The following is a 20,584-nucleotide window of genomic DNA, read 5'->3' on the forward strand; positions in this document are numbered from 1 at the left end:
TTCTCCTCATATAATCATTACAATCATAAAATACTATTTTTAAACTTATTCATAATCTATTATTAATTTTTCTTAACTAAGAAACACTATCGTGCATACGCAGCAAGCGGATGGGTCGAGTCCGATACAGTGCCTCTCAATCGCGAGCCTGAAATTCAGCCACGGCCACAGCCACCACTGGATTCGGGCATTCCCCCGCGTGGCCGCGTCAATGTCCATAGCCCCCGCGCGCCCTACCACTCTCTCCAACTTGACTTATCACAGGCAATAACTAGATAAGCAGATTGATAAGTCAGCGCACATATCAGACTGTCTCATATCCTAGCAGTATAAATTATCGCTCAACTCGGTGTCCTAACAGTTTCTACTCCTCAACCTGGTTCGGTGGTGTGATTATCTCCCTCTACCAGGCGGTTCCGTAGTAAACAACTCGGCCCGGCAGTCGTTCCCAGGGCGAGATCGGATCGATCGAGAGCTTCCTAGGTGATAGCCATGATTCCCCGTCTATTTTTAGATGCATGTAGATTTTGTCTGTTTTTATTTCACAGATCTGAAGCCGAGTGAAAATTAGGGCAAAATATTTATGCGGTTATGCGGAGTTCCGTGCTCTTTCCCAGTCCAAGCTTCGGACAATATCGATGTTTTATTTTGAAGTTTCTGCTCAGAAGGCTGCCATGGCTTTGTTTTTTCTCACTCTGCCATGGACGGAAGACATTTATTGGGAAAGCTATTAGTACTAATAACCGTTCTGGGCTTTCGGGCTCACCATGTCAGGCAGACCTGGACCTGCGCTAGACCTCAAAGACTCGATCGCACCGCATCTTCTCTCTCTGCTCCTCGTTCGCTTCGTCGCCGGCGACCCCGCCGCCAGCTTCCCCTTCCGCTGGCCGCCCTTTGCCTCGCCCCTGAGGCGTCGGTTTCCACTGCATAGGAGTGGGGCGGCGATCCGACTGGACCTAGGGTTGCGGTAAGGAACCCTAACTTTGCTTCGATGTTTCCCCCCCTGAGATTTATTTATCGTGGGAGATCTCTTGCTCGCCGTGGGCAATCAAATTCTAATCCATGGGGGAGAAGTCGGGGGAGCTCTACACTGACTCCGTCCTGGTACTGTACAGAGACCCCATAGGGTGACCCTAGGAGCATCCGCCTCCACGTGGGTGAGGCGGAGGAGGGAGGATGTCGTCGCTCAGCCGGGAGCTGGTCTTCCTCATTCTGCAGTTCCTCGATGAGGAGAAATTCAAAGAGACCGTCCACAAGTGTGTGATTTGAACCAAAGATGAAAATGACCTGTCTTTAGTGTCCATTTCTCGCTCAGTTCGCGTTCTTGTTGCTGTTTAGGCTTGAGCAGGAGTCCGGATTCTATTTCAACATGAAGTACTTTGAGGACGAGGTCGTCAATGGGAATTGGGATGAGGTGGAGCGCTACCTTGGTGGATTCACAAAGGTCGACGATAACCGCTACTCCATGAAGATATTCTTTGAGATCCGCAAACAGAAGTATCTCGAGGCTCTTGATAAGTAAGTGGAGGGTGTTGTGCAGCGTTGTTTGTGGTGCTCGAGTGGTGTGCCTTTCTGACCAGGTTTTTTTTTGCTTACCTATCAGGCATGATCGGTCAAAGGCTGTTGAAATCTTGGTCAAGGACCTTAAGGTATTTGCATCCTTTAATGAGGAGTTGTTTAAGGAGATCACACAGCTTCTGACCTTGGAGAACTTTAGGTAAAGCGCGGACTGACCAGCCTTGTTTTTTTTTGTATGCATTGATCTGTTGTCATTATTATCGTGGCTTTTAGCTGTTTCTGGATTGTTCAGCAAGTGATTTCTGCTTTTGCCTTGTTAATAGGGAAAATGAGCAGCTTTCTAAGTATGGCGATACAAAATCTGCAAGAGCAATAATGTTTGTTGAGCTGAAGAAGCTGATTGAAGCTAACCCCTTGTTCCGTGATAAGCTACAATTTCCTAGCCTGAAGAATTCTAGGCTGCGGACACTTATTAACCAGAGGTAGTCCCATGTAAAAGAATTATCTCTGTGCTCTTTACTCTCAGACATTACACCATTTTATTTTTTCCTGTAAGTTTACACTTATGGCCTTAGCAACTGAATCTGATATTAATATCAATTTTGGTTTAGAATATTTGTTTAGTTGAGCAACACCCTTAAGCTTTCAAAACCTGAAAAGTAGGCCAACTTTAGCGAGTTAGCGTACATGAATAGCTAAAGAGGCTTTTGATGGGCTTCAGAAGAAGTTTTGATGATTTGGGAAGTTCACAGATGAAGCATGAAAATCGGAATTAATATCTTTAGTTTTAACAGGTTTTTTCCAAACACATCTGGATCTGGTACATTTGATCTTCAAAAGTATCTGTGTAATACACATTTTTGGTTCACCACAACTAGTTATACTTAGGGGGTGTTTGGGATGGCTTCAGGTTCCAGCTCCAGTGTGGAGCTGTAGTTTATAATATCAATTTAAATAGTTTTAAAAATATTTTTAATCTAAATGATAAATAAAATAACTTATCTAAATGTCTTCTAAAGACTTACAACTCTAGCTCCATGATTTTCTGGAGCATCTAATGACCTGCTCTACCAACTTCACCAAATTTTCTAGAGCCGGAGCTATCCCAAACAGGGCCTTAAACACATTTAGCTTCTGATCTTGTTTTAACATTGTTATGATGATTGATTTTACATGCTGATTGTTATGGACATTGAGCTCAGGAATTTTTAATGTTTAACTACTTATTTTTTCTCGTATTTACATTTTCTAGGCAGTTTGATATGCTTTGAAGTTGAATGTAGATAAGACTGTTGGTGTACCCAAGCCAAGATTTTATAACCTTGGGATACCACTTATTTATTTGAATTCATTTCATTTTCTTGACTCTGAAATCTTTGCATACTACATGGTCTCTTCTGTTTTCTTGTTATATGTTGCTAGTTACATTGATTATCTTTCATATATACAAGATCCTGTGTGGCGTCTCTTAGATGATCGGGGTTAGCAGTAGGTGATTCTAGGTTTAGTTTCACACTGGCGTGTTGTCTCTTGACTCCTCATATTGATGGGCTGTGTGTCTTGCCTTTTCGGATTGGCATGCTGTCTCTCTTGATCTGGGTTTATATGTTTTAATTTGTGCAAAGAGATTATAATATTAATAAGAGCTCTGTTCAAGTCTTCTTTTTCATTTTATATGGGGGGTAACCTTATTCTGTATATGTTTGACAGCTTAAACTGGCAGCACCAGCTTTGCAAAAATCCCAGGCCTAATCCTGACATCAAGACTCTATTTGTTGATCATTCATGTGGACAACCAAATGGTGCACGTGCTCCATCACCAGCAAACAATCCATTACTCGGATCTATGCCCAAACCTGGAGGTTTCCCTCCATTGGGTGCCCATGGAGTAAGTTTGTTAAATGTTAATCATATTTGGATTTGGCTGCTTCATATGTACAATTCTTTAGAGCTTGTTCGGTACAGTTCTTTAGAATATGACTTATGTCTTTTACAGCCTTTTCAACCTTCACCAACACCTGTTCCACCTCTGGCTGGGTGGATGTCAAACCCTCCAGCAGTAACACATCCTGCTGTGTCTGGTGGTGCCATTGGATTTGGCACTCCTACAAATCCTGGTATTTATGTCATCTTGTTGCAAAGAATAATGAAATGGCCTGAATCATAGTAGTGTGTGTGTCTGTTGACTATATCTATCTGTCTTTACATCTTGTAGCCGCTTTGTTGAAGCATCCTAGAACACCCACAACTGCTAATCCTGGTATGGATTATCCATCAGGAGATTCTGATCACATCTCCAAGAGAACTAGACCAGTTGGCATGTCTGAGGAGGTATGTGTGATATCTTGCCCTGAAATATGCAATGCCATTACTAGATTCTTGCTCTTAGTACTTGGTGCTGTTCGTTACACCTAATCATGCACTTATGATGATCTAACGTAGCAGGTGAATCTTCCGGTGAATATGCTGCCTGTGACTTATCCGCAGAGCCATAATTACCAACAAGATGATTTCCATAAAACTGTTGCACGGACCTTGAGCCAAGGATCAACACCGATGAGCATGGATTTTCATCCACTTCAACAAACTCTTCTTCTTGGTAAATTCTTACTGTATTAATGCTTCTTTATTATAAAAGTTTGGGTTAGTCCCTGTTCTACCATCTCAGTATGCTGTATTTACCCTTGGCTCACTGCAGTTGGTACCAATGTTGGCGACATTGGATTGTGGGATGTTGGTACCAAAGACAGACTCGTTGTAAGGAACTTCAAAGTCTGGGACCTCAGTAAATGTACAATGATTCTCCAGGTCTGTTTGTTGCACTATGTGTTTCAGGCACTTGTTATATTCTATTAGCCTTCATATAACACATAATAAATTGATCAACATTCAACAGGCATCACTGGTTAAGGATCCAGCTGTGTCAGTTAATCGCATAATATGGAGTCCTGATGGAACCTTGTTTGGTAAGATGAGATGATTTAATCAGTGTTTTTGTTGTCCTTTTGATGGCTTCAATTCTGATGTATTTATTATTTTAATAGGTGTTGCTTATTCAAGGCATATTGTACAAATTTATTCCTATAATGGTGGCGACGATATTAGACAACACTTGGAGGTTTGACTGCATGTTTCTTAATTCTTTCTACCTCATAGTTGTTTGGTGTGTTCTCTTTTGTATAGTTGACTATGTTGGTTCATATTTTTGACTAATGCGCTTGCTTTCTTCAGATTGATGCACATATTGGTGGTGTAAATGACATTGCATTTGCTCATCCAAATAAGCAGTTATGTATAATTACATGTGGAGATGATAAGACAATTAAGGTGAGTTTCTGTGATGATTTAGCTCCTGGGCTAATCATTTTGTTCAGATATGAAGCTCTGAATATTTTATATTAATAGGTATGGGAGGCCACCAGTGGAGCTAAGCAATTTACATTTGAAGGACATGAAGCTCCTGTTTATTCAGTTTGTCCACATTACAAGGAAAATATTCAGGTATTTGTCCAGTTATTACAACAGACTAATTGATAGCCGTTTTGGTTATTTTGAACCATCGAAACCTAATGGTTTTGCCTTTTTATTTTCTTATTATTGTTCAGTTCATCTTCTCGACTGCTTTAGATGGGAAGATCAAGGCATGGCTATATGATAATATGGGATCTAGAGTTGACTATGATGCACCAGGTCATTGGTGCACTACAATGGCATATAGCGCAGATGGTTCAAGGTTCCTGCTTTTCTTTTTCTGTTCTTGAAATTAGGAGAATGTGGGTGTCTGTATTTTATTTCCAGCCTTCCACTAATTTTTTTATCCTTTATGCATAGGTTATTTTCATGTGGGACTAGCAAGGATGGTGAATCACATCTAGTAGAATGGAATGAAAGTGAAGGAGCAGTGAAGAGAACATATCAGGGATTTCGTAAGCGATCCATGGGTGTCGTGCAATTCGATACCACACGGAACAGGTTTTTGGCCGCTGGGGATGAATTCATGATTAAGATATGGGACATGGACAGCACGGGTCTTCTAACTACCATTGATGCAGATGGTGGCTTAATTGTGAGTTGTTTTTCTTATTCTCTTGCGTGCTTTGTTATGTTGAATAGTTGATTGCATACGATACAGTATGGAATTTCCCTGTTGTATTAACATGGCCCATAATCATCAGGCAAGTCCACGGATACGCTTCAACAAGGAAGGAACTCTTTTGGCTGTCTCTACCGTTGACAATGGCATCAAGATCTTAGCAAATGCTGATGGACTTCGGTTGCTGCGCACGCTGGAAAATCGTTCTTTTGATGCTTCTCGTAATGCATCTGAGGCTGTAACAAAGGTTATGCTTGTAACCACAAAAATTCTGAGAAGAATATCTGCAAGCATCATCTAATCAATCCTTGTTTATGCAGCCTCTAATAAATCCCTTGACTGCTGCGGCAAATGCAGCTGCAGCAAGCAGTTCAGGAGCTGGTGCTCCGTCAGCTGTAACTGCAATGGTCTGCACATATTACCTCTTCAGCTGATCCTGTATTCTTCTATTACAAAACAACTATGATCCCAACTACATTTGTTGTACTCTGGAAAATGAACAGAATGGGGATACCAGAAGTTTGGTTGATGTAAAACCTAGAATAGCTGATGAGTCACTGGACAAGTCAAAGGCGTGGAAGCTTATGGAGATAACTGAGTCAACTCAGTGCAGATCAATTAAACTGGCAGACAACATGAGAACGAGCAAGGTAATAATATCTTAAACCCTCCACTTCTCTGTTTAATCTATAAAATATGGTTTCTTTTCACAACTTATTTCATGAAGTTGGGGCACATCATTATTTGGGCATGATTTTCATGTATACATGAATTCATTTTTTGGTATGGCAGATCTTTCTGTCATTTGAGCTTGGAACATTAACTAATTATTACCTTGAACCAAACAACCCTCCATTACTATTGAAGATGGGGAACAGCCCTCCATTTTCATCTATACATGAAGTTGGGGAACATTAGGGGACCAAGGTGCTGTTTGGTTCACCAAATGTTACGTAAATAGTAATGATAATGATTAACGCCTGAGTACCAGCGGTAACAAATTTGACCGATTTTTTGCTATCTAGTCTTTTTTTAAACAAATTCAAGTTTGGCCCCCTAGATGACTTAATGTCGTTTTTGGACCCTTTGCTTGGCTCCATAGGCCATGGCACCGAGTTAACATGGCTCGGCGCCATAGCCCATGGCGCTGAGATACTGGTGTGCTGGCGGCCATAGTATACGCTGGCGCCTATGTGGCCTAGCTTGTCGTCATAGATCACGGCGCCGAGCTAGGCAAGCAAATGTGCCAGTTGATCTCACTTCCTCCCAGTGGTAACCAATCAAAAAACACCACCAGATTCCGATGGCGATGCACCTTTATTTGTCAAGCTCCAAGACATATATATGAATAGAAAAAAAAATCGATTTTAAAAGTTAGATTTTATGTGTTTTCTCGGCCAGGGTATACTAAAGTATCAAATTGATGCGTACTACTTGACACACAATACATAGTACGTACGTCGCACACCGTGAAGCGACCCAAATATACTACACCCTAGACTAGTGATCTATCCTTGTTTTCTACATCATCCTCAACATTTTCTTAATCATATAATTTACTTCCTAAATACATGGTTTAGGGGCTTAACTGTTGGGGCATGATTTGTTTTAGTTTTTTTTTCTCGAACACGCAGGAGAACTGCGCATCATTATATTGAAAGAGAGAAAGGTCCGAAATGGACCAAAGTACAATGCCATAACAGGCAAAAATAAAAAGAAAAAAACAGTGCAGCCTCATGCACTAGGAATAGCCCTGGCCCTAGCAAAAGCAGTCAGAAGCCCAAGACTCTCGAGCTGCTTCGCACCAGCCATACACCAGCACTCCACTTCATCCAAGAAAAGCCTATGAATGGTGCTCAATGAAGGGTTGACACTATCAAATACCGCCTTATTGCGATGCAGCCATAAACACCAGGCCCCCAGGATAATGAGACTATGGATACCTTTTCTGATATGTTTGGGGACCCTCCTATGCACCTTGTCCCACCAATCCACAAAAGAGCCCGCCTCTCTAGTAGGCGTAAGATGTCCCATCCTCAAAGCTGAAAATATAACATGCCAAAATTGTCTAGCGAAACTGCAAGAGCACAAGAGGTGCAAGATAGTTTCTTGCTCTTGATCACATAATGGACAGACCACCGGGTGCGGTAGTCCTTTCCTCTGAAGTCTATCCACAGTCCAACATTTATTCCTTATCGCCAGCCAAACAAAAAATTTGCATTTGGGGGGTGCCCACGACTTCCACACCCATTTCCATGGCTGGAAAGAAATAGCTCCCATAAACAACGCCGAATAACAAGATTTGGATGAGAAAACACCGGAGCTCGAATGCACCCACACATGTCTGTCCTCCTCCTGATTAAGCACCACTCCACTTAAAGTATCCCACAGCTGCAAATACTGATGTAGACCAATCAAAGATAAAGGATTCGTGATATCGCAAACCCATTGCCAATTATGCAACGCCTGAGCAACAGTTCTCGAACTAAATGGCCTGCTGCTCACCATACTTACAACTTCAGGGGCAAAATCCTGTATCCTCTGCCCATTCAACCATCTGTCTGACCAGAAAAAGTATTGGTCCCATTCCCAACAACAGAGATCACCGAAGCTTTAAAAAATTGTCTAACTTGCTGCTGCACGGGGATACTCAAACCAAGCCACGGCCGAGTTGGATCAGTCTTCTCTAACCAGAGCCACTTAGCCTGCAGTGCCCAACTCATCAATTGCAAATTAGGAACACCAAGACCCCCTAAACTTAGTGGCCTTGTCACACTTTCCCAGGGAACAATACAACTTCCACCATTCACCTTCTTTCGCCCTTTCCAAAGAAACCCTCATCGAATCTTGTCAATTGATTTAATAACCCATTTGGGAATTTTAATGGCAACAAGGAGATAAATCGGGATGGCAGATAAGACAAACCGCACCAATGTTATCCTCCCGGCCAGGTTCAATAAACGAGCCTTCCAGTTAGGGAGTCTGTCTGCAATTTTATCTATCCACAGCTTAAGATCATTTCGCTTCAGCTTCCTGTCTGAGATTGGCAGACCCAAGTAAGAATAAGGAAATGAGGCCAAACTGCACCTCAGCACATTGCAGCCCTCTTGAACCACATGCTCCTCACATCTGATAGGAATAGCATAACTCTTATTCATATTGGTAACCAATCCGGAGGCCGACCCAAAACAATTCAGAATCAATCTAACACATTTCAAATCTTCCTCAATGGGTTTAACAAACAGGACCACATCATCAGCATAGATAATGTACTCCCTCAGTCCCAAAAATATTAATCGTTTTAGCTCTTGAATTGTATGTCCATGGTCAAATGGATTAATTATTGTATGTATCAACTAAAAGGTAAAACATATTTTATTTTGGAACGGTGGAAGTAGTATTTTAATTTTTAGGACACTATTTTGAGTTACCTTGTTGAAGATGCTCTTAGACGACATTAGGACTATATTTTTGTATATTTTTACCAGCAACAGCAGCAGATATTCATGCACTGCATGTAATCAGTGTAGCACGTGCACGTATATATAGCGTGAGTGTCGCCACACGTCGTGCATGTGTACATTTGGTTTCTTTTTCTAATTTAATAACGACAAAAAAAACGAATAATTAATGCCACGGCGGTCCATCTCATAATGCCACGGCAGTCCATCGACCATACGTTGAGTTAGTGACAAATGAATTTTGATTTTGGACACGATCGGCGTGATGGGATAAACCTGCACTGCACATGAAGCACGATGCAAATTATTTGTTCTAGGTGTCTGTTTGTCTATCCGGCCCGTCGACCATCGTCCACCTTAAAAATGGACATGTGAGGCCGCCCTGTCCCGGGCCAGGCGTGTCGTTCGCAGACAGGCAGCTTTGGCAGCAAGCTCGACGCCACGATCTATGGCGCCGAGCTCGACCACGTAGACGCCAGCGCAGCATGCAAAGTCCAACACATTCGGTACCTCGGCGCCATAAGTCATGGCGCCGAGACGTGTTACCTCGGAGCCGAGCAAAGGGTCCAAAAATGACATTAAGTCGTCCAGGGGCCAAACGTGATTTTTTTTTTCAGAAAAAGGGCCAAATAGCAAAAAAACGACAAATTTGAATATGTCGATATTAGTTTCTAGTGTGGTATTTGATTACGGTTGGACTTAAACAAACATGATTTGATTTTATCGGTTATCCATCATGTTACAAATATGTGAATCAAACGGCACCTAAGCTCTTGTCTGCATGTTCACCTTAGATTTTTCAGTTCAATATATGTGATGCTTGTTCAATTCAATGGAATGGATGCCATCTCATATATGACTTGTGATCTTTATTTCTCAATTATCCTTGGCATTGACTATGCTGATTTTATCATAAGGTTGTTTGAAGAAATTTATAATTGCAGATCTCGAGATTGATTTACACAAATTCTGGTCTTGCTATCTTGGCTTTAACTTCAAGTGCTGTTCATCTACTCTGGAAATGGCCACGCAGTGATCGGAATTCTGGAAAGGTGAGATCCGATTCTTATGTACATATAGATGTGCATAAATAGTGTTCAGATCGCTCATCTTCTCTGCATATCATTGGTGAAAATTGTGTATGGTAGATTGTTACTAAATTGTTCAGTTTGCTATTCATCAATCTTATAGGCAAGCGCGAGTGTGTCTCCCACACTATGGCAACCACCAAGTGGCATTTTGATGACTAATGACACGACTGACAACAATCCTGAAGAAGCTGTTCACTGCTTTGCTTTGTCGAAGAATGATTCATATGTCATGTCCGCTTCTGGAGGAAAAATCTCTCTGTTTAACATGATGACTTTCAAGGTTGGTAAATCTTTACACTTACATACAATTAGTTTTTTTTTTTGTAGAAACAATCTTTGATCTTTATTTTTACTGCAGACAATGACAACATTTATGCCTGCACCGCCGGCAGCAACTTTTCTTGCATTTCACCCCCAAGATAACAACATAATTGCAATTGGAATGGATGACTCAACCATCCAAATCTATAATGTCCGAATTGATGAGGTATTCACAGTGGCTTTGTTTTTCTTTCCATTGAACAGGACACAGTTAGTATATGGCTTATTTATTCTTTGTACAGGTCAAAAGCAAGCTCAGGGGTCACTCTAAGAGAATCACGGGTCTTGCCTTTTCAAATGTGCTAAATGTCTTAGTCTCTTCCGGAGCTGATGCTCAGGTTATTTACTGAACTGTCAATTCAGATCATATCTGACAAACTTATTGTATTATATTTTCACCATTTTTAACCGTTTCCACTTTTAGTTATGTGTTTGGAACACGGATGGATGGGAAAAGCAAAAGAACAGATTTTTGCAGATACCGTCAGGTCGCCAATCTAATATCTTGGACACTCGTGTTCAGTTCCACCAAGATCAAATGCACTTTCTTGTTGTGCATGAAACCCAGATTGCCATCTATGAAACTACAAAACTAGAACCAGTGAAGCAGGTAAACTGTCTCCTCACTTGTCTGCAGATTACACTTGCAATGGAGTTCAGTATGTTCTCATTTCCCACCATAACTTCACTTACAGTGGCCTGTTCGAGAGAATTCACCTCCAATCACACATGCTGCATTCTCGTGTGACAGTCAACTGATCTATGCAAGCTTTATGGATGCCACTGTTGGCATATTTAATGCATCGAGTTTGAGACTTCAATGTCGGATTCTTCCAGCTTCGTATCTCCCCCCAAATATCAGGTATTCTATAAAACACAAAATTTGTTTTTAGCATTGTTTTCAGGAATGACGTCTGTCTTCGATTGAATTGACATTCTTGTTCTGAGATTATAAAATTAAGATAAAAGTTGAGCAAACATGCTCGTAACACCTGCCTGTTCTAGTTGCCGCATCACCTTGTGTGTGTCTCTAGGACATAACTCCTGCATGTGCTGCACGCGGGGGTGGGGTGGGGGAATTTTATATTACTCCTAATTCAGAAAAGGTAACATTGGGATTTTGCCACTTAGTGCCACTTGATTGTCTGCAGCATGTATGTTTGCATCTTATACATTTTGTATGAGTCTTCATTCTTTCAAATGTTTCTGTAATAAGTAACTCATGTGTTTAACACAGTCGTGTTCAACTTTGAACAAATTGCTGATGGTTGCTTTGATATTTTTCTCTTGTAGTCCGAGTGTTCATCCTGTTGTGGTTGCGGCACACCCTTCGGAAGCGAGTCAGTTTGCTCTAGGGCTGACTGATGGTGGTGTTTTTGTGTTGGAACCTTTGGAATCAGATAGAAAATGGGGAAATCCTCCACCGGTAGAAAATGGGTCTGCTAGCAACTTGTCCGCACCGCCTCCTAATGGAGCTTCAAGTTCTGATCAACCTGAAAGATGATTGAGAAGATGGAACTGGTAGATTTTTCGTGGCATGAGTCTAACCAAGGTATATCTTAAGTTAATGAAACAAATTGGAACTTTATTTTAAATTTCTTGCCATGTTTGTATAGAGCATTTATAACGTATTGATGCAGTTTAGAAGTTTGGCCGATAAACTGCTATGATTTAGATAAAAACATGATCAATATAATCGTGTGAACCAAGAATATAGTTTTTTTTGCTCGACAGGGTAATACTTCTTTTAGGACTTGTTTGGGAATACTTCTTTTAGGACTTGTTTGGGAGCAAGTGAATTGGAAAGGGATTGAGCGGACTAAAATCCTTCCCAAACACGCCCTTACTGCTGAACAAAAGCCCCCAGTGTTTGATGAATACCAAAGGAAACATATTGTTAATTCAGATCTGCAGGAAAGAGTTTTTGTTCAGTTCATAACCTCATCCTGTTCAGCAGATGGGCTTCAAAAGGTGGTGCAACTAACCTTGGCAGATCGGTTCCAAGGGACTCGGACAATGGGCTCAATAAAAACAAGCTCAACAGCAGTTTATCCGTTGCTTATATATATTTCTATTGACTGTATCGAGTGAAGAGGATAGTTCTAGTATTTCATTTTGCTTTGTTTACTGTGCTGTGAAAAGGAGTTCTTATCAGTAGATAAGCTGTAGACAACTATCAGTTTGGCTCCTACATTTTATGACTTAGTGAAAGTATCTTGTTTCATTTGCCTATTGGCCCCGATCCGCCGTTTTTTATGAACTGCCTCACCATGGTGATTTTTGCGTCGGTGTTTTGATTGGCAGTTTTTCTATCAAGGTGTTGAAATTGTCAGAAGAAACATGTATACTCAATCATGCATGAAATTTGCACTACAGAGTAGGGATGGATTTTGATGCGCACGGATACGAATTAGGATGTCACTATTTATCACATTTTAATTTGAATTCAGATACGAATATTGTTAGAATATTGTCAGATAAAGTACAAAAGAATAGTTTGAATTTGATTGGAATTTGGATACTCACAAGACTTGGAACATAATGTTGTACTACCTTCGTTCTTAAATATTTATTGTATGCTAGTTTATTTTTGAACTAAACCACGACAAATAAAAAAAATGGATGAAGTAATAATTATCAATTTGTTTTTTTATAGATTTATAGTTGACAAAGAATCATGTTACAAGTAAATTATAAGCATAGCAATAGATACCTTATGAGCATATTCATTAATAAAAATATATTATTTACCAATAAAAATATGTCATGTTTCTCTACTATATTAAAACACCAGTTTCAACGGTCGTCTCGTGTCAATATTTTTTTTTAAAAAATCCTACATTTTTTTAGAATCAACCCGCACTCCTATAATCTCTTCTGTACTACTATAATATGAGAGTTTATATAAAAAGTAAGGTAAAATTATGTATAAGTGAGTGTTTAAACCTTGCTTGTTGGTTCCATATTCAAACTCACCTAAACAATAGAAAACATATATTTTATGCTTTATTAAAACAAAATTTATCTTATGTCATATATATATATATATATATATATATATATATATATATATATATATATATATATATATATATATATATATATATATATATATATATATATGACCACATTTACATATTATTTTACAATTTTTATAAATATATATCTAGTGATTCATTTAATTGTTATAAAATACTCATTCCGTTCTTTTTTATTTATCGCTGTTTAGTTCAAAAATTAGCTAGTAGGTGATAAATATTCGAGAACGGAGGTAGTAGTAAATATGTCTAGAAATTTAAATCCGCCATTCCAAAATGAACGAAGTATATGGGTGTGTGCACAAAAAATTAAATAAAAAATAATGAAGAAATTTATATATATATATATATATATATATATATATATATTGTAAAGTGGAGAGTTGTAGTTGATTAGGTATTTTGGATTCTAATTTTTTATATTAGGTATATTTGTATCTTGGATTCAAAAAATTCCAATAATGTAATGTATTTATAATTAATATTTTAAATATTATTTAATTTTATTATTTTATATCACTAGTAATATAAGACTACTATAATTATTTATTTATCATATAAATATTTTTAATACTTTAAATGACGTACATAATTTTTCTAGCATATTATGAAAAATAAAATCATTTTTAATTAGTAATTCATAATAAAAATAAAATTTTAATGGTTTCATAGAATATTTTTTCTTCTCGAATACAGATGTTCCACGGTTTTGTCGAATACGAATATGGATTCAGGTAGAGAAAAAACTAGAAATCAAATTCATATACATACATTTAATATCCATATTAAAATCGAATACGAATACGAATATTGATATTAGCATTTTAAACGAATATAAATATGAATAATTTGGATCTCTAGACATCTGAATATACCCCTACTACAGAGTGGTCCATCCTCGCGGGGACATGGTTGGAATTGGAGCACATTGTGGCACTATTGACTATTTCTCTCTCTCTAAATTATAGTTTCACTTTTAGATCTCTGGTGCAAAAAGTCCATTTTGGACCTTGGATATTGGTGCAAGCTTGGCGCCATAATAACGTCGAGGTTAGCCAACTTTTTGGTGGCATAGATCATAGTGACGAGGTATTTGTAATTGTAACGAGGTAACGACGTCGGCATAGGTGTATGTATCGACATCATCATAGAAGGTGACAACACCTTAGTGTAATGGTCACGCCGAGTTTGCTATCATAGACCGACACCAAGCTCTGGGTGTCTTCTCTTATTTTATACGTGTCGTATGTCTCTTACTAGTACATAGCCCGTGCTAACATTACGATCTAAAGCGTCTCAATCCTCTATGAATGTGATTCAAATATTAGTCACATGAGGCTAGTATACACATTTATACATTAAATGGTTTCAGATCTAATTAAACGAGACAAACCAATAAATGTGATCAACTTTAAGAGTTGGTCCATAACTCGGGACATATCATCAAAGTGGGGTTAAGGCAGCCCGATATTAGCAGCGAAGCAAATCAGTGGTCCAACAGCCACATGCATGGTTGGGGACATGTGTAACACTTACCCGATTAGCGATCTCCTTCTCTGTAAAACAACAAATAAGCAAGAGTGAGTACTTACATACCCAGCAGCCCACCATCACCCACGGAATGGGGAAATCAGATATCCGGTGCACCAGGGGCCTTATAGACTGAACTCTTCACCTTCGGGTTTTTGGAGAGCCGCTCCGCTATAATTCATCGGACTGTCCGGTGGGCCACCAGACTGTCCGGTGTGCCAGCGGAGCAACGACTATCGAGTGCAACGGTCAACTCCAATGGTTGCCTGCAAACGTGAACAGTGCGCAGACAGTTCGCGCAGAGTCAGAGCAGCGCCAGAAGGCGCACCAGACAGTGAACAATGCCTGTCCGGTGCGGCACCGGACAGTCCGATGCCCCAAGATGTCAGAGCTCCAACGGTCGAAACCGTCAGAACCATAACTGTTGGGTGTCGTGGCTGGTGCACTGGATAGTGTCCGATGCGCCCATCGACAGACAGCCTCCCCAACGGTTGGTTTGGTGGTTGGGGCTAAATACCCCCCAACCACCACCACTCCAAGCATCCAAGTTTTTCAGACATCCCATTCAATACAAGAGCTAGTGCAATCAATACAAGACACAATTCAAAAGAATCAAAGCCTCTCTAAGTCTCAATTACACTCCAAACACCTAGTGACTAGAGAGAGAGTTTTGCTCGTGTTCTTTGAGCTCTTGTTCTTAGATCGCTTTCTTCTTCCCCATTCTCGTTCTTCAAGCAACTTGTAATCAAAGCAAGAGACACCAATTGTGTGGTGGTCCTTGTGAGGTCTAAGTGACCCGTTTGATTAAGGAGAAAGCTCACTCGGTCTAGGTGACCGTTTGAGAGAGGGAAATGGTTGAAAGAGACCCGGTCTTTATGACCACCTCAACGGAATAGAGCGGATGACACGATGATTTATTTTATCGAGGTTCTTTGAAACAGAACCTCGGTAAAACAAATCACCGTGTCATCCGCTATATTTCTTTGGTCGATTTGTTTTCCCCTCTCTTTCGGACTCGGATTTATTTCTAACGCTAACCCCGACTTGTAGTTGTGCCTTAAGTTTATATATTTCAGTTTCCACCTATTCACCCTCCTCTAGGCGACTTTCAATTGGTATCAGAGCCCGGTACTTCATTAGAGTCTAACCACTCGAAGTGATGTCGGGAGGATCCGCCAAGAGGGAAATGGAGACAGACACAAGCCGCGGGAAGGCTCCATCAAAGGAGTCTGGGGCCAAAGGAACACTACAGGAATACTGAAGATTCCCGTCGGCCATTTTAATTCCCGTCGGCCAGAGCAAAGGCCGACGGAAATTAGTTAATTCCTGTCAGCTATAAAGCAGCTGACGGGCCTGAAGTTAACTCTCGTCGGCCCTGAGGCTAGCCGACGGGAATTAGCTAACTCCCGTCGGCCCAGCCGCCGGCCGACGGGCCTTAAGTTAACTACAGTTGGCCCTGACGCCAGCCGACGAGAATTAGTTAACTCCCGTCAGCCCTGACGCCAGCCGACGAGGATTATTGCTTTATGGGCCGGTGGACATCCCGCTCGGCTCATTCTCCTCTCTCTCTTTCCAAACCGCCGCCCGCTCCCATTGCCGCCGCCCCTGAAGCGCCGCCCGCCGCCCCCAACATCGCCGCCCCAGAGCACCCCCGCCCCCCCGAACCCCTCCCGGAGAGCCGCCGCCGCCCCAACCGCCTCCCCGAGCGTCGCCGCCGCGCCCAAGCGCCGCCGCCGCCCCGGACCATTGAGGTATATAAAATTTTGAATTATTGAATGTAAATGCGAGTTTAATTGTTAAATGTGTATATAAATGTTTATTTTCGTCGGTTTTTTATGGCCGACGGGAGTTAACTTTCATGTGATTAGAGTTAGTTTAGGGTGTGATTAGAGTGTGATTAGAGTTAGTTTAATATCACATGTGATTAGAGTGTGATTAGAGTTAGTTTAATATCACATGTGTGCCTTGATGTTAGGTATAAGTATTAATTCTATTATTATAATAGATTTAACTTATGCTATTAAATTGTTGAATTTGATGTTATTTATTGATTAGATTAACTTATAATATTAGGTTGTATGAAGGTTTCGATATTGATAAATTTAATGTTATTTATGTATATATATAGTTATTTATGTATATATATAGTTTTACTACTTACCTATAGATGTATGTGTGACGTTTAGAAACGTGATTGTCTCACACACACTCTTTACTCGTACACACAACCGCAATAATGGGTGATAGACGTGATTGAATGTATGAAGGTTTCAAGAAGGGTGAGTGTCACACAAGTGAATGGTTTGCCAAGACGCAAATGTTTCTGGACCATGCAACTGCTTTGTCACAAATAGATAATATTAGGTGTCCATGCAATAAATGTAGAAATATGATGAGCCACACCAAGAGGTAGGTCACACTACACCTGTACTCACATGGTTTCGTGCCAGGCTATAAGGTCTGGTATCTCCACGGTGAAGATGTTGAACGAGCAACAGAAGTAGAAGTTGATGACAGTGAAGATGATGTTGATAGGATGGACCAGATGCTTGAGGATCTGCAGCCTGAACTGGCCCCAGATCATCATGATTCACCTACACCGGAGGTTCAAAAGTTCTTGGACCTCCTCAAAGCGTCAGAAGAGCCTCTTCACGGGCACACTGACGTGACCGTCCTCGAATTCATTACCCGGCTGATGTCAATCAAGTCCAAGTTTGCATTCTCAATTAATTGTTACAAGGAGCTTGTGGATTTGATTAGCGAGGTTCTTCCTACGGGTCACAAGATGCCCAAAGACATGTACCAGTCCAAGAAATTGCTTGAAGGTCTTGGTATGGAGTATGAGAAGATTGATGTTTGCTAGGACAACTGTATGCTTTTTTGGAAGGAACATGGCAGAGAGCAGAAATGCTTAAAATGTGGGAAGTCGAGGTATGTGGAGCTTGTAAATGAAGATGGTGAGAAGGTGGTGACAAAGGTTGCACATAAACAGCTTCGGTACATGCCTCTCACTCCTAGAGTGAAACATTTGTTTCTCTCGAGGAAGACCACTATGCACATGAGGTGGCATAAAGATTGTACGAACAGATAAGATGGGTTAATGGTGCACCCGTCAGATGGTGATGCATGGAAGGCTCTTGACAACTTCGATCCAGATTTTGCCAGCGATGCAAGAAACGTTTGTATCGGCTTGGCAACTGATGGTTTCACACCGTTCAATATGACCGCTGCGTCGTATTCATGTTGGCCTATCATTGCCATACCGTACAACCTTCCACCTGCTCTTTGCATGAAATATGAGTTTATGTTCCTATGCCTTGTTATACCTGGGCCTGAGCATCCTGGCGTACGCCTCAGTGTGATGCTTCAACCACTGATTGAAGAGTTAAAGAAGCTATGACAAGGTGTGGAAGCCTATGACTGCTTCAAGTAGAAATTCAGTCTTCGTGTTGCATATCTGTTCTCGGTTCATGATTTTATGGCGTATGGTATTTTCTCTAGATGGAGCGTGCATGGTAGATTGACGTGTCCTTATTGTGCTACAGATATAGATTGTTTTCGTCTTAGTGCTGGTGGCAAGATATGTTACTTTGATTGCCATAGATGTTTTCTACCCTTCAATCACCCCTTTAGAAGGCAAAGAAAGGAATTTAGGAAGGGCACCATCGTCACGAAGGGACCACCCAAGCGACATAGTGGGATAGAAATTACAGAAGAGCATATGAAACTTGTCCTAGACAAGAGTGGGAAAAGGTATCAAGGTTTTGGTGAGGAGCATAACTGGACTCACATATGTGGCTTGTGGGAGCTTCCTTATGCTAAGTCATTAATTTTTATGCACAACATCGACGTCATGCATCAAGAGAGTAACTTTTGCCAAGCGCTCATAAATACATGCATGGATTTCTCTGATAAAACGAAAGACAATGACAAGGCACGCATGGACTTAGCAGTGATATGTGATTGTCCAACCCAAGTGCTTAGAGAAAACGGAGGCAAACCAAAAGCTGACTATTGTCTGAAACCTAAGCAACGGAAAGAGGTGATGAAGTGGATGAAGGATATTAAATTCCCCGATGGTTATGTTGCTGGTTTTAGAAGATCTGTGAACTTGAAGACAATGAAGATGAATGGACTGAAGAGCCATGACTTCCACATAATTATGGAAAGGCTCATGCCTGTAATGTTTCGTGGGTACATTTTCGAAGCTGTGTGGAAAACGTTAGCTGAAGTTAGCTATTTATACAGACAGTTGTGTGCTAAAGAAATCAGAAGAGATGTGATGGAACAGCTGGAGAAAGAGGCACCAGTGCTTTTGTGCAAATTGGAAAAAATCTTTCCACCGGGTTTCTTCAATCCTATGCAGCATCTCTTTATACATCTTCCATATGAGGCTAAGGTCGGTGGTCCTGTTCAGTACAGGTGGATGTTTCATATAGAAAGAGCATTAAAGAAGCTTAGAGAAATGGTGGGCAATATGGCAAGAGTTAAAGGATGTATAGTGGAACAATTTAAACTGAAGGAGATAGCACACTTCACAAGTTGTTACTTTGCAGAAGAACATAATGTATTTGCTCGAAAGAAAAGGTACCATGATGATGAACGAGAGATGCCTCCATGTAGTGATCTTTCGATTTTTCAGACAAACGGCAAAGCCGTTGGTCCACCCAAGGCATATCACCTCACTATGGAAGAACGGAAGTCTGCTTTACTGTACATGTTCACCAATATGCCTGAGGTGGAGAAATACTTTGTGTAAGACTTATTTCCTTAAATTGTTCATATGTGAATTAGTTTATGTTATCAAATATCTCATGTCATACAATAATATTTGACAGCGAGTTTGATGAACAAAACATGAGGTGTCTCGGTAGGCAAATAGCGAGAGACATAGACAAATTGCGACGTGATGGTATGCATGGGCGACCTAATTTCATTATGTGGCTTCGGGACCGTGTAAGTCTTAATTATGTGGCTCCGAGACCTAATTTTAGTTAACTAATATTACAGAATTTGCTAATGCTTTGTGGCATAATTGACAGTTTGGGGATGAAATTAATTTGAATGATGACTTACGTCAGTTATCTATTGGAAGCGTAACTGCCAAAAGCTATGGACGTTACGACGTCAATGGATATCGCTTTCGTTCAAGCATTTTCGAATCGAGTCATTCTATGACCGCCACTCAAAATAGTGGAGTCGTTACTAGGGCAACCGACATGGAAGGACACGAAGCCTGCTATTACGGGGAAATCAAAAATATAATCGAGATTACATTTGCTGGAAATAAGCCTTTAGCGCTAGTTTTCTTTGAGTGTAAATGGTATGACACGAAGTATTATAGGACCGAATTTGGGATGACACAGATCCAACCTGAAAAATTGCTTCAAGGACACGACACGTATATCCTTGCCCATCAGGTAGACCAAGTTTATTTCTCGACATATCCATGCAAAAAGTTGTCTACATGGAGGGTTGTGTACGATGTAAATCCTCGCGAACGCCTATGCACTCCTGGTGAGGACGAATATA

At 40.6% G+C, this 20,584-nt stretch overlaps 1 protein-coding gene across 6 annotated transcripts; it reads left to right on the forward strand.

Moving 5' to 3' along the window:
• The first annotated feature begins 322 nt into the window (after positions 1-322).
• LOC100193888 (uncharacterized) lies at positions 323-12,724 on the forward strand. 6 transcript variants are annotated; one of them, XM_035962053.1, is made up of 28 exons: positions 323-483; positions 779-967; positions 1,116-1,256; positions 1,339-1,518; positions 1,604-1,717; positions 1,842-2,000; positions 3,229-3,406; positions 3,515-3,635; positions 3,734-3,849; positions 3,961-4,117; positions 4,217-4,326; positions 4,415-4,484; positions 4,563-4,636; positions 4,750-4,845; positions 4,924-5,019; positions 5,124-5,251; positions 5,350-5,584; positions 5,694-5,858; positions 5,932-6,018; positions 6,115-6,261; positions 10,017-10,124; positions 10,264-10,443; positions 10,522-10,650; positions 10,727-10,822; positions 10,909-11,094; positions 11,180-11,346; positions 11,778-12,036; positions 12,442-12,716. In XM_035962053.1, the coding sequence occupies exons 3-27, from the start codon at positions 1,177-1,179 to the stop codon at positions 11,986-11,988; spliced, it is 3,390 nt and encodes a 1,129-aa protein (XP_035817946.1). In that variant the 5' UTR covers positions 323-483; positions 779-967; positions 1,116-1,176; the 3' UTR covers positions 11,989-12,036; positions 12,442-12,716. The 6 variants fall into 6 exon arrangements, with proteins under 6 accessions (XP_035817946.1, XP_035817950.1, XP_035817947.1 ...); XM_035962057.1 differs by having other exon boundaries at positions 349-483; positions 3,964-4,117; positions 12,439-12,716; XM_035962054.1 differs by having other exon boundaries at positions 354-483; positions 775-967.
• Positions 12,725-20,584: the final 7,860 nt, after the last annotated feature.

The sequence above is a fragment of the Zea mays genome, chromosome 9 (genome assembly GCF_902167145.1).
Source record: "Zea mays cultivar B73 chromosome 9, Zm-B73-REFERENCE-NAM-5.0, whole genome shotgun sequence".
Classification (NCBI taxonomy): domain Eukaryota; kingdom Viridiplantae; phylum Streptophyta; class Magnoliopsida; order Poales; family Poaceae; genus Zea; species Zea mays.

Bases quoted from the DNA above. Each gene is read 5' to 3' on its own strand.
- LOC100193888 (XM_035962053.1), top strand. From the start codon at position 1,177: ATGTCGTCGCTCAGCCGGGAGCTGGTCTTCCTCATTCTGCAGTTCCTC. The intron at 1,519-1,603 runs GTAAGTGGAGGG...CTTACCTATCAG, and splicing joins TATCTCGAGGCTCTTGATAA to GCATGATCGGTCAAAGGCTG. The intron at 10,823-10,908 runs GTTATTTACTGA...TTCCACTTTTAG, and splicing joins CTTCCGGAGCTGATGCTCAG to TTATGTGTTTGGAACACGGA.